The following is a 12,651-nucleotide window of genomic DNA, read 5'->3' on the forward strand; positions in this document are numbered from 1 at the left end:
TACAATTATGACCAAATGTCATAATTGTGGCTCTGTGAATAATGCACTTGGGTAAGAAATGGTTAAGGAGCAACTGTATTCAGTACATGTTCCTCCACCCTCTTCTCCTTTTCATATCCTCAAAATATTCTAATGGGCACCATGATTTTACACATAAGGAGGAACACAGTAGGCATGCCCTCTTGACTGTCAATGTAGACAAGAGGATGCAGAGATAGAAGCTGCAGTTCTGCCATCTCTGTACTCCGCATTTTCTTATTTTGTGTGATGAAAACATTTTATTCATTTGTGTATGTGCTAACAAAGCGCTTTTAAAAATGCATCTTTGGGGGTAAGAGTGAAAACGCGTAAGTGTAGAAGTCAGAGGGCAACTTGCAGGAGCTGGTTATTTCTTCCGTCATGTAGATCCTGAGATTGGACTCAGGTCACCAAGTTCGGGGACAAATACCTTCCATCTGAGCCATCTCACCTGGACAAGGAAGGACTTCTGACAAGAAGGAGTTTTCCGGTAAAAAGCACTGCTGGAAGCTAAGTTTGTGGAGTTCACGGGCAGGGCTTGTGTGAGCAGAGAAGAGAAGGCTGGAGCTCCTGATACACCAGGAGAGCATTACCCCCGTGTGCTATTGTAAGGAAAAACTAAGTGTGGAAATCACACTTTAAAAATTAGTGTGAACCTAATTTAAAAATTAGGTTCGTGGACTGTTGAGTAAAGATGGAAGGCTAATTTAGGCAAACATGGTTTTGGTTTTTGAAACAGGTTTTTGTTTGTTTTGTTTTTTGTGTGACTCAGGTTGACTCTGGACTCACTATGTAGCCCAGACTGGCCTTTGACTTGCTGTGATCCTCCTGAGTGTAATGGTCTCACCCTTTCATTAGGTGACAGATGACAGAAGGTGAAAACTTCAGAGTTCCTCTCTTCTCCAGAGACGCTATTTGTAGGAATAGATATAGAACATAAGCTACAGAGTCGTTTCTGTGGGTTTCAGTTTTAACTCTCAAATTAACAGTAACTCCTCATTGGTAACTTAACATAAGGAATAGCTATTTCCTTGCACACTTAAGTGCATCAAGTTCAAAGTAACAACACAGGAATTTTGCTTTTCGTCCTGGCTCAGAATAAATGGGGTTATTGACATTCATTGACTTGTCTTCCTAGAAAATTTGTTGTATTTCTTTTTGAAATATTTTTTGTTGTAATTGCAGTTGTATAAAACTGAAAGTAATAGAAGGTTGCATGTTGTGAGCCGTTGGTTTCCACACTTAGCAGTGTCTAAGCTGGAGCATTTTAAAGAGCAGTGTTGATACCGTCAGACTGTTACCTGTCCTTCCTACCCGAGAAATGCTTGTCGGTTTCTGTGGTGGATGCAGTTCACTTTAGTGAGTGTAGATTTAAATACTGTAGTGAGTGAGTAAATGATTACAGATATGAATTTCCTCGGATAGAACTAGATAGCTCAAGTGACTGTAATAGACTAATTTATCACTTTTACCCTTTTGAAGCTCTTTAAACCCAATTTGTTAGTCCCTTGAGTTTGTGTAATTGTAACTTCCAAATTACTTTTTCTCTTTCACTCAGCAACTATTATATGAGCTGATTGATTATAATCAATTTCTACTCATCTGAAAAATCTTTTTGAATATGGATTGTATCATAGTTTATAAGCTATGATTATCAGGGTCATGGATATAACTCAGGGTTAAGAGCACTTGGTATTCTTACAGAGGACCTGGCTTCAATACCCAGCAGCCACATGACAACTGACAACTGCCTGTAATTCCAGTTCCAGGAGATCCAAAGATGTCTTCTGCCCTTCTTAGGAACTAGGCACACATGTGGTATACATAGATATATGCAGGAAGCATTCATATGCATAATATAAAAATAAGTCATTTTAAAATGACAACTATAAAGATTTTTAAGGAAGATTAGATGATTTTACTCTCAGAAACAAGAATAAGAAGAGCTGCCAGAAACAATGTAATATTTAAGGCACGCTAACATGCCGAATGTTGGCTGTAATAGTAGAAGTCAATAGGAACTCTATTTCTCACCACCCCCAATGTCTGTGTGAGTGCTGCTGGACATGGGAGGTAGGCAAGTGATATTTCCATCCCATTAACGTCATTTTTTATGGAGAATCATAGTACGACACCTTAGATAAAGAGCCAAAAGAATTTGAAACATGCAATTCTAAGTTTAATTTGCTTATTCTTCTACAGGGAAGTGCATACTTTTCTGTTTGGTCTTTAATTTAAGCTAACACTTTTAAAGCTACAGTGAACATGGCAGTTTATAATAGCCAGATAGTGAATAGTGAATTTCATTTTTTCTTTTCTGTTTCTGTTTTGTTTTTTGTTTGTTTTTTGAGCCAGTGTTTTTGTGTGTAGCCCTGGCTGCCATGGAACTCTCTTTGTAGACCAGGCTGGCCTCGAACTCACAGAGATCTTCCTCCTGCCTCTGCTTCCTGAGTGCTGGGATTAAAGACATGCACCACTACCATGTGGCTGTGTTCCCTTTCTTAACAGTATTTGTTTACAGTATTCTGATGGAATTTCCTTTTAGAGTTTCTTCCATTGGTGAGGTTTGTTCATAGTTAATGTTCCTTTCAGGTAATAGCTCTCAACAAGTCTGCTAGGGCACCGTGTTCTTCCATTTTTCATTCTTATTAGAATGCATGATTCCTTTCTTCGTGGTCTCTTCATCGTGCTTACTCGCTTTTAGTAAGCCTTACGGTCTTGGAGCTGTGTTTCTGTTAATCCTCATGTTATGTCTGTCTGTACAGTTTGATCTTTAACTTCTTGGAGGCATAAGGAATGTGGGTTTATTCTAACATTGCTACCCTGTTCTCAGCAAATGCTTTATTTATTAACATTTTATATTTTTTAGACTTATGTTAATGAAATCTAACTTGTTCCATTATGGTTTTTGCAGTTTCTTTTAAAGGTTTGTGGGTATTCACTAAAAATACTAAAATATTCACCTGACCCTCGCAAATCCAGGCAGGCACTTTCCACTGTTACCTGTGAGTTTTGATCATGATTTTTTAGTAATAATGCAAGTAATCAACAATTACATTCACATCATTTAAAACAATTACATCAGATTTCTTTGTATCCAGGTGGAGCTGATCTCCCACTCTTCCCGCAAACTCAAATACTCTGTTGATTCCTTTTCCTAGATGTTTTATACCTCTGGAATTATATAGCATGTAACGTCTGTTCCTGACTTCTTTCATCTGCGTTGCAGAATGTGTCAATAGCTGCTTCCTATTTGTTGCAGAATCTACTGTGTTGGGTGACAAATTTGCTTTATCTGATCTGTTTTGTGATTGACTAAAATAAGTATTGTTTCTAGATTTTTGGCTATTTGGATGATACCATAAACATTTAAAAACAAGTCTGTGTAGACAGTTCTTTTTTTCTTTCTTTGAATGGGTGTATAGGTGTAGCGTGGGAATAAAATGATTGTGTCTTCAGAAATGCTGGTGTACTTTCCCACAGTAGCTCTACCGTTTCACACTTCACCTGTGATGTAAGAGTCCAGTTTCTTCTTGTGATCGTCAGGACTTGATGTGGTCAGTCTCATGGAGTATAGACAGTTTGAGGTTTGAACTGGTATTTTGCAGGATGGTGTTAGCTTCTGTGTCCATAATAACTAGTGGTATTGGTTTATTTTGTATTCTTAGAAGCCATTTGTGTATCTTGTTTGGATACTTGTGTATTTAAATATTTTGTTCACTTTCAAAATTAAATTGCCTTCTTTTTCTAAGTCTTAAGAGCCCACTATATATTCTGAATCAGATTCTTGTGAAGATTTGTAATTTGAAAACGTTTGCTCCCGGCTTCTGTCTGTGAGGAGGGAGGGTTGGCACTTCAGTCAGGTCAGTGCTGTCTTTCCTTCCTTTGCATGTTGTGCCCTTCGTGCCAGACCTTAGGACGTTCTTACCAAAAGTCATTGTTTTTTTTTTAATCTGTTCTTTCTCCTATAAATCTGTCTATATTTTCAATTCTGTATTTGCTGTGAATTATGGAGAGAGAGAGAGAGAGAGAGAGAGAGAGAGAGAGAGAGAAAGATTCTAGTTTTTATTACTTTATTTTTTACAAAAACTTTCCCTACTGCATTGAACTATCTTAATTCCTTTGCCAAAACTCACTGAGAACCATGTATGTTTGTTTTAACGCCAGCCACATTGATTTGGTCACAGTGAGTTTAAAGTAAGTTTTGAAATCAAGTAGTGTATTTCCTCTAATTTTGTTCTTTTACCAAAATTATTTTAGCTATTCAAAGGGTTTGTCTTTCCATGCGATTTCTGGATCAGCATGTCAGTTTCTAAAGCAAAGCCTGCTGACATCTCTGGACACTGTGTGGAAGCTATGGGTGATTTGGGAGGAATTGTCATCATACAGTGACATGCATCTCCATGTCTTCAACTGATAGAGTTCATATCTGAGATCTTTATTTCTACTGATGTTATTGTGAATGAAACTTCATTAATTTCACTTTTGGGTTCTTTCCTGCTTTTTTAAATAATTATTTTTAGTAGTTTCTTTATAAGTTTTTTTTAATTTATTAAAAATTTCCACCTCCTCTCATTTCCCTCTCACTACCCCCCCCCTTCCTCTCCAGTCGTAAGAGCAGTCAGGGTTCCCTGCCCTGTGGGAAGTCCAAGGTCCTCCCCCCTCTATCCAGGTGTAGGAAGGTGAGCATCCAAACAGACTAGGCTCCCACAAAGCCAGTCCATGCAGTAGAATCAAAACCCCATGCCATTGTCCTTGGCTTCTCAGTCAGCCCTCATTGTCAGCCACATTCAGAGAGTCCAGTTTGATCACATGCTCCTTCAGTCCCAGTCCAGCTGGCCTTGGTGAGCTCCCATTAGATAAGTTCCACCATCTCAGTGAGTGGATGCACCCCTCGCAGTCCTGACTTCCTTGCTCATGTTCTATACCCAAGAGATGCCCAATCATACTACAAAAGCATTTGTTCAACTATGTTCATAGCAGCACTATTTGTAATAGCCAGAACCTGGAAACAGCCTAGGTGCCCCTCAATAGAAGAATGGGTAAAGAAGGTGTGGCACATATACACTTTAGAGTTTTACTGAGCGGTAAAAAACAATGACATCTTGAATTTTACATGCAAATGAATGGAAATAGAAAACACTTTACTGAGTGAGGTAACCCAGACCCAAAAAGATGAATATGAACCTTCATCTGGCGATGGATGGAGATAGAGACAGAGACCCACATTGGAGCAGTGGACTGAGCTCCCAAGGTTTCTTTATAAGTTTAAATTCTCTTCAGATTGGATCATGTTGTCTTTGCATAAAGCTTCTTACATGTGTGAATATCTTTAGTATTTCCCTTCATGCCCTTGGCTTTACACAGTTTGTGCCCATGAGTGTTTTGTGCCCGGTTTTAGGAGGAAGACATCGGTCTTTCACTCTCACGTGTGATTTTCTCTCCACCCTCAGTCCAAGAAAGGCCCCTGGAGGCTCAGCTGTTGAGAGGATTTTATGCCTGTTATAGTTCTCGGACTGCTGCTGCTGCACATGCGTGGTCATGCTTGTCCCTCGTTCTGTTAACGTGTTTTATTATTTTATTAACTGATTTTTCAGTGTGGAACTATCTTGCTCCATGGCCATGAAGTATAATTCCTTTTACAGACGTGCAGGATTTGGGCAGAGATCTTTTCATTAATGGAGTATACTGATCGGTAGTTTGGTTTAGGTCTTTACTTTCAGCCCTCAGAAAATGAGTCACAAGTGTTCTTTGCTCTGAATTTTGTATAATTCTGAATACTCTGTGCTTGTTAAAATTGGTGTTATACTTGATAACTTCAGAGTACTTATTCAGGAACCCATTTGGATTTTTACTTTCAATTATGGAAGAAAAACTAAATTATTCTTATATTTTTATTTCTACTTCTTTCTGGATTAGCTTTTGGTAATTTGTAACTTTTAAATAATTTATCCATTTCATTCATCTTAATTCTGGTAATTTGTATTTTTTACTAATTTATCTAAGTCATCTTATATAGTTAGGCTTTCTATTGCTGTGAAGAGACACCGTGACCATGGCAGTTCTTATAAAGAAAACGTTCAGTGGGGTAGCTTAGTTTCAGAGGTTCAGTCCATTGTCATCATAGTGGGACAAGGTGGCACGCAGGAAGACATGGTGCTAGGGAAACTGAGGGTTTTGCATCTTGATATGCAGGCAACAGGAAGTGATCTGAGATACTGGGCATGGCTTGAGCATATATGAGACTTCAAAGTGACATACTTCCTCTTACAAGACCACACCCACTCCAGCAAAGCCACACCTCTTATAGTGCTGCTCCCTTTGGGCCCATTTTCTTTTAACCACCACAGTTTCTCTAGCCTTTGTGATGATGCTATTTTTATTCTTTAATTCAGTCTTTAGTATTTTTGTCATATTTAAATGTTCCTCAGTCTAGTATTACTGTAGTTCTGTATTATTGGTGAGAGTTACATTTTTCAATCCCTTTCAATTTTATTAATCATTTCTTCCATTTGTGCTACTTTCCCCTTTAAGAAATCAACAAAATGGAAGAGCCTTTTGAATGAATCACCTACTTTATTGTCTTGCTTGTGAAGAAAGGGCATTTCTATCTACATTGTAAAAGAATCACATTCTGCTGACTTTTATGGATTGTTTAAGGCATTATGCAAATTTAGTTTATCCTTGCTCACTTCCTGTCTAATTTTTCTAAGATTTATTAAGAAGAGAGTTTTGAAATCGCCAAGTCTAGTCATGCTTAGCATTGCTGAGTTTCAGTGAATAGTGAACCACCTCTGTGGCAGTCCTTTTTTAGATCATGGAGCTGAAACATTTGTATTGCATAGTACTCTGTAGCTGTCCTAATTCCATAGTTCAATGCATTGTTCATGTGTTTATAGAAATATTACCATCAGCAAATCTCCTGTCTGACAGTTGTGAAAAGGTGCAGCACATGCAATTATAGATCCATGTGATGCTTGGTAATGAGAGTAAACAGATTTGTTGCTGACTTACGTGTTTTTTGTGCTATACTGTTTATTGTTATTTTAGAACATACCCTCTGTTTAATTTTTAAAAGAGTCTACTCTGAAGCAGTACACAGGCTATGTGAGCAGCAACCTCGTGTAGCTCACACTCACACTGCACTGCTGTACGGCATTATTTCTCTCGTGGTTGATTCAGTCTCTTACCGCCATGCTCGTCATGCACCGTAAACATACGGAATACCTTGCCACTGTTGCCAGGAGGAGACCACATCACCTGACCTGGGAATGAAAGAAGTAACTAAAGACTACATAGATGGAAAATCAGTGAGAATCATTGCTTGTTTGTTGCGTGTTCCATTCTGTTGCAACTGTGATCTTGATGAACAAGAGCAACCAGACAGAAACTGTGGAAGCAATGAAATGAGCGGAGATTCCAGAAAGGACTCTCTCACATTTATTTCCCTCTCAGCACCATAGGTTCTTAACAATCACATTTGCAATGTAGAAAGGAAAGCCTGGATTTTACAGTGATGTTAAGATTTTCTACTAGCTCTGCAAACATGATTAAGAATTTACTGCACACTTAAAAGTAAGTGTCTCTAGGTGCAGACATGGAAACCACTGAGGCATTAGGGGAACCTCACAGTGAGCTAGTTGTAGAGGGAAATGTGTGCCAGGCATCTGGTGAAGCAGCTCTGGCAGAGCAGCAGAGTGCACCAGTGGCTTAGGTGTGTCGGGGGAGGAGCTCTGTCTAGGTGTGTGAGTACTCCTGATGTGTACACAGCAGAATTGTCACAGACACATTCCGTACACTGTATCCGTGCTGTAAGCAGCACACAAGTGTAGTTATTAAATTACCTAATTTTCCTTTAAGTCTGTCGGTGTCCACATTACAGCGGCTCTTCTGCTCAATACAGATATATACTCAGTAGTTACTCCCCAGATTTGTTGGTTTTATACTGCATAGTCTTTTGTTTCCCTAATATTATCAGTGAAATGATTTCCCAGTATCAGTGTAAACTCTCCAGTGTCTTCTGGTTATTGTTGTGGTGAGGTGTCTGTACCCCTTTTCCTTTGTTCCTGTTTCTATTTTCAGACTTAAAGTGTCTCTTACAGATGACATTTATGTGGACCTTGCTTCCTAATCAGGTTGATAATTACTGCTTTTCATTTGTTTCTTTCATTACATTTAATGTAATTGTTGACATGATGGGTTTATATCTTGTTTTATTGATTTCTGTTTTATAGATTTTGTTTTTATTGTTGATCCTATTTTCCCTTTGAAAGGCCTTCATTTTTATTGAGCAAACACAAATTACATCATTTGAAAGCCTCTGTTGATCTTTTTAACTGTTAAAGTATTTTTAATATACTCTTCTTGGTTTTTAATGATTTTATATAGGAACAGTCTTCAGGATATAATTGACATTTCTAGTAAAATAGAACAACTTTGCACTAATATGATAAATTTATTGTCTAAATATAATATTATTTTCATATATGTTATGCTTGTACATTTTGTAAACTCATACCTAGCAGGTTTAAGATTTGATACTCAGCATCATGCACGCACTCACATATGTAAGAAAACTATGTATAACCATTATATGTGTCTATATGCTCACATTTGTATATATAGATTTTTCCTTACTGGTTTGCCATTTCCTGTGTTCTGAGGACTCAGTTGTCATTTCTGCTTACAGCGGTGTCCTCTGTTGTGTCTGTTACACTTCTGTGGGCAGTAGTTTTCCTGGGTACGCAGCTCTTCCTGAGCAGTTGGTTCTTACTCTCCTAGCGTCTCTGTCTCTCACTGGCTCCTAGGCACTCTCATTTCTAAAGAGAAGCTGACACTTGGCTTTTCCTTGTACCTGAACACTGGTTTTTCTCTTCCTGCTTTGAAATTTTTTACTTGGTCTTTATTTTTCACTTGACTATGAGGTGTCTAGATGTGGGTCTTCCTGTTTGTTCTACTTAGTATTAGCTTAACTGTTTGCTTCACTGGTTTATGAACTATGGGTTATTTCTTTTTCAAATGAGGAAATTTTCAGTCATTATTTCTTTAAACATTTTTCCAGCCAGTCTTTACTCTTGGTTCCTATTAGATGTGTGTTGGACCCTCGGTATTAAATATAGTTCTAAGACTGTTTTTTTGTTATTGTTCATATTTCCAGTCTATCTTCAGCGCACATTTACAAGTTAGATCTTTTCTGCTTCTGAAATGTAATGTCAGTATTATAGTGAGTTTACATTTTTCATATTGACTTACCAGGTCTCTACTTTCTGTTTTTCATATTTCTCTTTCTGTATTGAAATTCCCATCTGTTGTATCATTCTCATCAGCTCTTTGAACAGTTCCCTTTCATTTCATCCAACATTTTACTAAATGTTTGCAAATATTTTCTAAATTGTACATAAATCCCAGTTCTGGGACACTTTCTGTTAACTACTTGTTCTTCTCATTATGAATCATATGGGTTTGGGCAAAAATCAAGTCCTTAAAATGAGATATTTGTAGTAACTCTGTAGTTGGCTTAATTTTTTGCTTCAATAATTGGTCTTTTTATTTAAACATCTCTAGTCCATTTTGTAGACTTAGTGTCCTTCATGGTTTTGCTGCTTGTCTCTGATTTCTGATTTTATGTTATTTACTCTTGGTTTATCTCTTACCCTGAGTCCCAGAACTCAGTTGATAAACACCGTCAGAGGTCATGCTGGTGGAACTGTGTGTTCCACCACACGTGGGCAGCGCACGTGTGGTCCATAGAGCTTTACATTTGGGATCTCAAATAGGGCTCATAAAGTCCTATGCATCCAGGGACTTTTAGAGAGTTTAGCTCCTTTCTGTCTTCTCGCTTTCTTTCCTAAACCTCTTGCTAGACCATCAGTCTACTGTCCATTTCTGCCAGGGCATTAAGCTAAAGGAGCTGGGCATTTCCCCACTGACTCCTTACTTACAGTTGCCTTCTCACTGAGAGTATTACATGTGGAGTTTTGGGCCTTCCTCGGACAGGGCCTGTAAGCCTCCCAGGCCAAACTGGAGGGATCTGAGTGGACAAGAAGCCGCAGACTTCAGTGTTCTTACCCAGAGCCGTGGTGCCTCCTGATGCCTCCCAGCTTGTCTGTGCTTAATCTGTACCAGAGCACTGAACCTCCTTTCCAGCAATTTTGTCCAGCTTGCTAGTTGTTTCTTGGGGAGACTCCTGACTGAGTGTCCATCACCACAAGTCCTGCCTCTCCTAGCAACTTTAAAGGGGCGGGTTCACCTGCTTAACTTCTGCCTCACAGACATGGTTCTCGAGGCCCTTTGGGTCATTAGTGGTACAGACCTTAGGTCTGCGAGATTAGCACAACCCACTCGTCATGCAATCTAGCCTCCCCACTTTGCCATACACTCTGTCCTCAGAGTCCTGTTTAATGGGAGGAATGTCACACTTGAATAATGATTACCAGTAAATTTATTGTGTGCTGTCTTTTTCTTAAATATTATCTGGTTAGTATCAGATACTTAATGCTGAATTTAATGGAAATTTACAAATATTATTCCCTGATTTTCCTTTATAGAAGCAGGTTATGTATAGCATTATATTATGCCTCTCCCATGATACAGAATGTTTAAATGGTTAACATTTGTGCTGCAGTATAGCTTTTGGCTCATGAAAAATGAAAGCTGTCAGCGATCTGGGCAATAAGATTCATCGCCAATAGTCACTAGCGACAGCACAGAGCACTTTAATCGCGGTGAGGTCCGCAGCCAGCAGTACGAGCTGCTGTAATGAAAGGCGTCTAGGTGCAGACATTCTGCCGTTTGCTCCTCGCCGGATTCAGCATGGGATTGTGTGAGTATTGGAAGAAAAAAATCTTAAAAATATCTTTGAAAGATGTATAAAAAGGGTAGTTCGGTGCTTAAATGTATAGAATGTTGTAGTTTGGAGATCATGTTGCCCTAAAATAAAAAGGCATTTTGTTTTGGTTGATTGAAGCTTTAGGAAAGCTACCTCTTGGTTAGAGGAAACTGATAATGCTGGTCTAATGTTGCCGTGGTAACAACTTGTGGGGTTACAATTGAGAATATCGTATACATTCTGGTTCGCATTTTCTTCCTGCCATTTTGAGTGATTCTGGAGGTATATGAGGGAAGCTAGGGTAGCTAGCTTGGGGGGTGGGGGGAACGCTAAACCTGATTACATAAAACATCTTTGGCATTATTTGTTATCTAGGGGTACCTCCTACTGGGCATTTAGGCTTTGCTTGTGGGGGCTTTTCTTTTTAAAACAAAAGAGAGCTCTTGGTGTTCCACTGCCTGCTCCAGCATACGTGTTTACACCATCGCTCTGCCTCCGGAGATTAGCATAACTCCCTTTGCTGCTGGGCTGTTGTTGTGAGCAATATGCTCTGGAGAGGTTGGCTGTCATCATGAATGGTGAGTATGGTCTCGCAGACTCTTCAGCTATATATATATATATTTTAAAATGTTTAACTGCAAGAGGAAAAGGTACTTATGTGGAGATGGTTATAAAAGCCGGAGCTGTGGGTCAATGACGTTTGTGCCGATGCTTTTAAAGCAGGCATTATTGTAAAGTGCCTTTGAAAGCCATTAAGAACTATAAACAATAACAGTGTTGATAGCCCCAGCATTCCATTTCTGATTGTCTTCATGGTTTGATTTCTTGTATTCACTGGCACTGCTGTTGTTGATTGTGTTGTGTTGTAAATTAATAAGTAGAAGACCCATGCAGTACAAAGAGGTTTTTATTTTAGTACATGATGCTTGAGATAATCATATTTAACTTGACTTTAATTAGTTATGTTATACAAATACTATTTTTTGTTGGCTTCTTTGGGGCTCTATTTTTAAATTCTAATCCTGAAAAATAAGATGCTGCCAAAATTTTATAGATTTGAGGGGGGTTGCTTTCAATTATAATTGGTTTAGAATAGTGAATTAAGGATAAAATAAATAAATGTGTTTTGACTATGGAGGCTTTGTTAAAATTATTTTTAGGAAAATTATTTATGAGACTAAATACATTTGTGAAAATGAATCTTTTGCTATGATTATTCATTTTTCTAAGCATGTCCAAAAGAGCTTTTATTTATTTTTTCGAGAAAATCTGCTGTAGTATGCACTGCAGCTTATCACAGAGCAGGGGCTGTTCACTTCAAGCAAACCTGCAGCTAAAAATAGACATGCTGCTGCTGTCAGTGAGTGTTTGCTCAGAGCATCGCTCATTAGCATCTCTGTTGAGGTGGAAAGACTGGGCCAGGTGTCACTTAACAGAGCATTTTGTGACCCTGTGATAACAGGGTTCACACTTAAGACATTTGGGATTAGGTTCTGGATCAGAAAGATTTGAGATTTTTATGGTATAGTGAAGAAATTCAAAGCCAAAGAACCTTTCTTCCACAAGTAGTGATGACTTCATTACAGCCAGGAAACACTCCTTGCCCTGCTGCAGTAACGCTGTTCTTGCTGTAGAGTGCATTTGATGCAGAAGGGGCTGCTTTATATGGAAAATGTTAAGACTCGACTGGACAGTTATATTCTTGTTTCCAGAGTAGTTATTTCTGATCTGACCCTTGAAATTTGGGCTGATACTGTGAAATCAATATGTTGACTTTTCTTAGGATCTCTACAAATATGAACTGC

The 12,651-nt window shown here is 38.5% G+C and overlaps 1 protein-coding gene across 6 annotated transcripts in view; it reads left to right on the forward strand.

Annotated features, from left to right (window-relative positions):
- The window catches only part of Prkacb (protein kinase cAMP-activated catalytic subunit beta), an 86,643-nt gene that overhangs the window by 33,194 nt on the left and 40,798 nt on the right, over positions 1–12,651 (forward strand). For 2 of the 6 annotated variants that reach the window (XM_048453623.3, XM_048453625.3), the window contains exon 1: positions 11,232–11,424. The exons of 2 other annotated variants lie outside the window; for them this stretch is intronic. In XM_048453623.3, the coding sequence (XP_048309580.1) occupies positions 11,418–11,424 (7 nt within the window). In that variant the 5' untranslated portion in view covers positions 11,232–11,417. Of the gene's footprint in view, positions 1–10,702; positions 10,841–11,231; positions 11,425–12,651 lie in introns of those variants that run through there. 2 more of the 6 variants (XM_048453624.3, XM_048453622.3) reach the window with 2 other exon arrangements.

Source organism: Myodes glareolus, chromosome 17, assembly GCF_982192425.1.
Source record: "Myodes glareolus chromosome 17, mMyoGla1.1, whole genome shotgun sequence".
NCBI classification, from domain to species: domain Eukaryota; kingdom Metazoa; phylum Chordata; class Mammalia; order Rodentia; family Cricetidae; genus Myodes; species Myodes glareolus.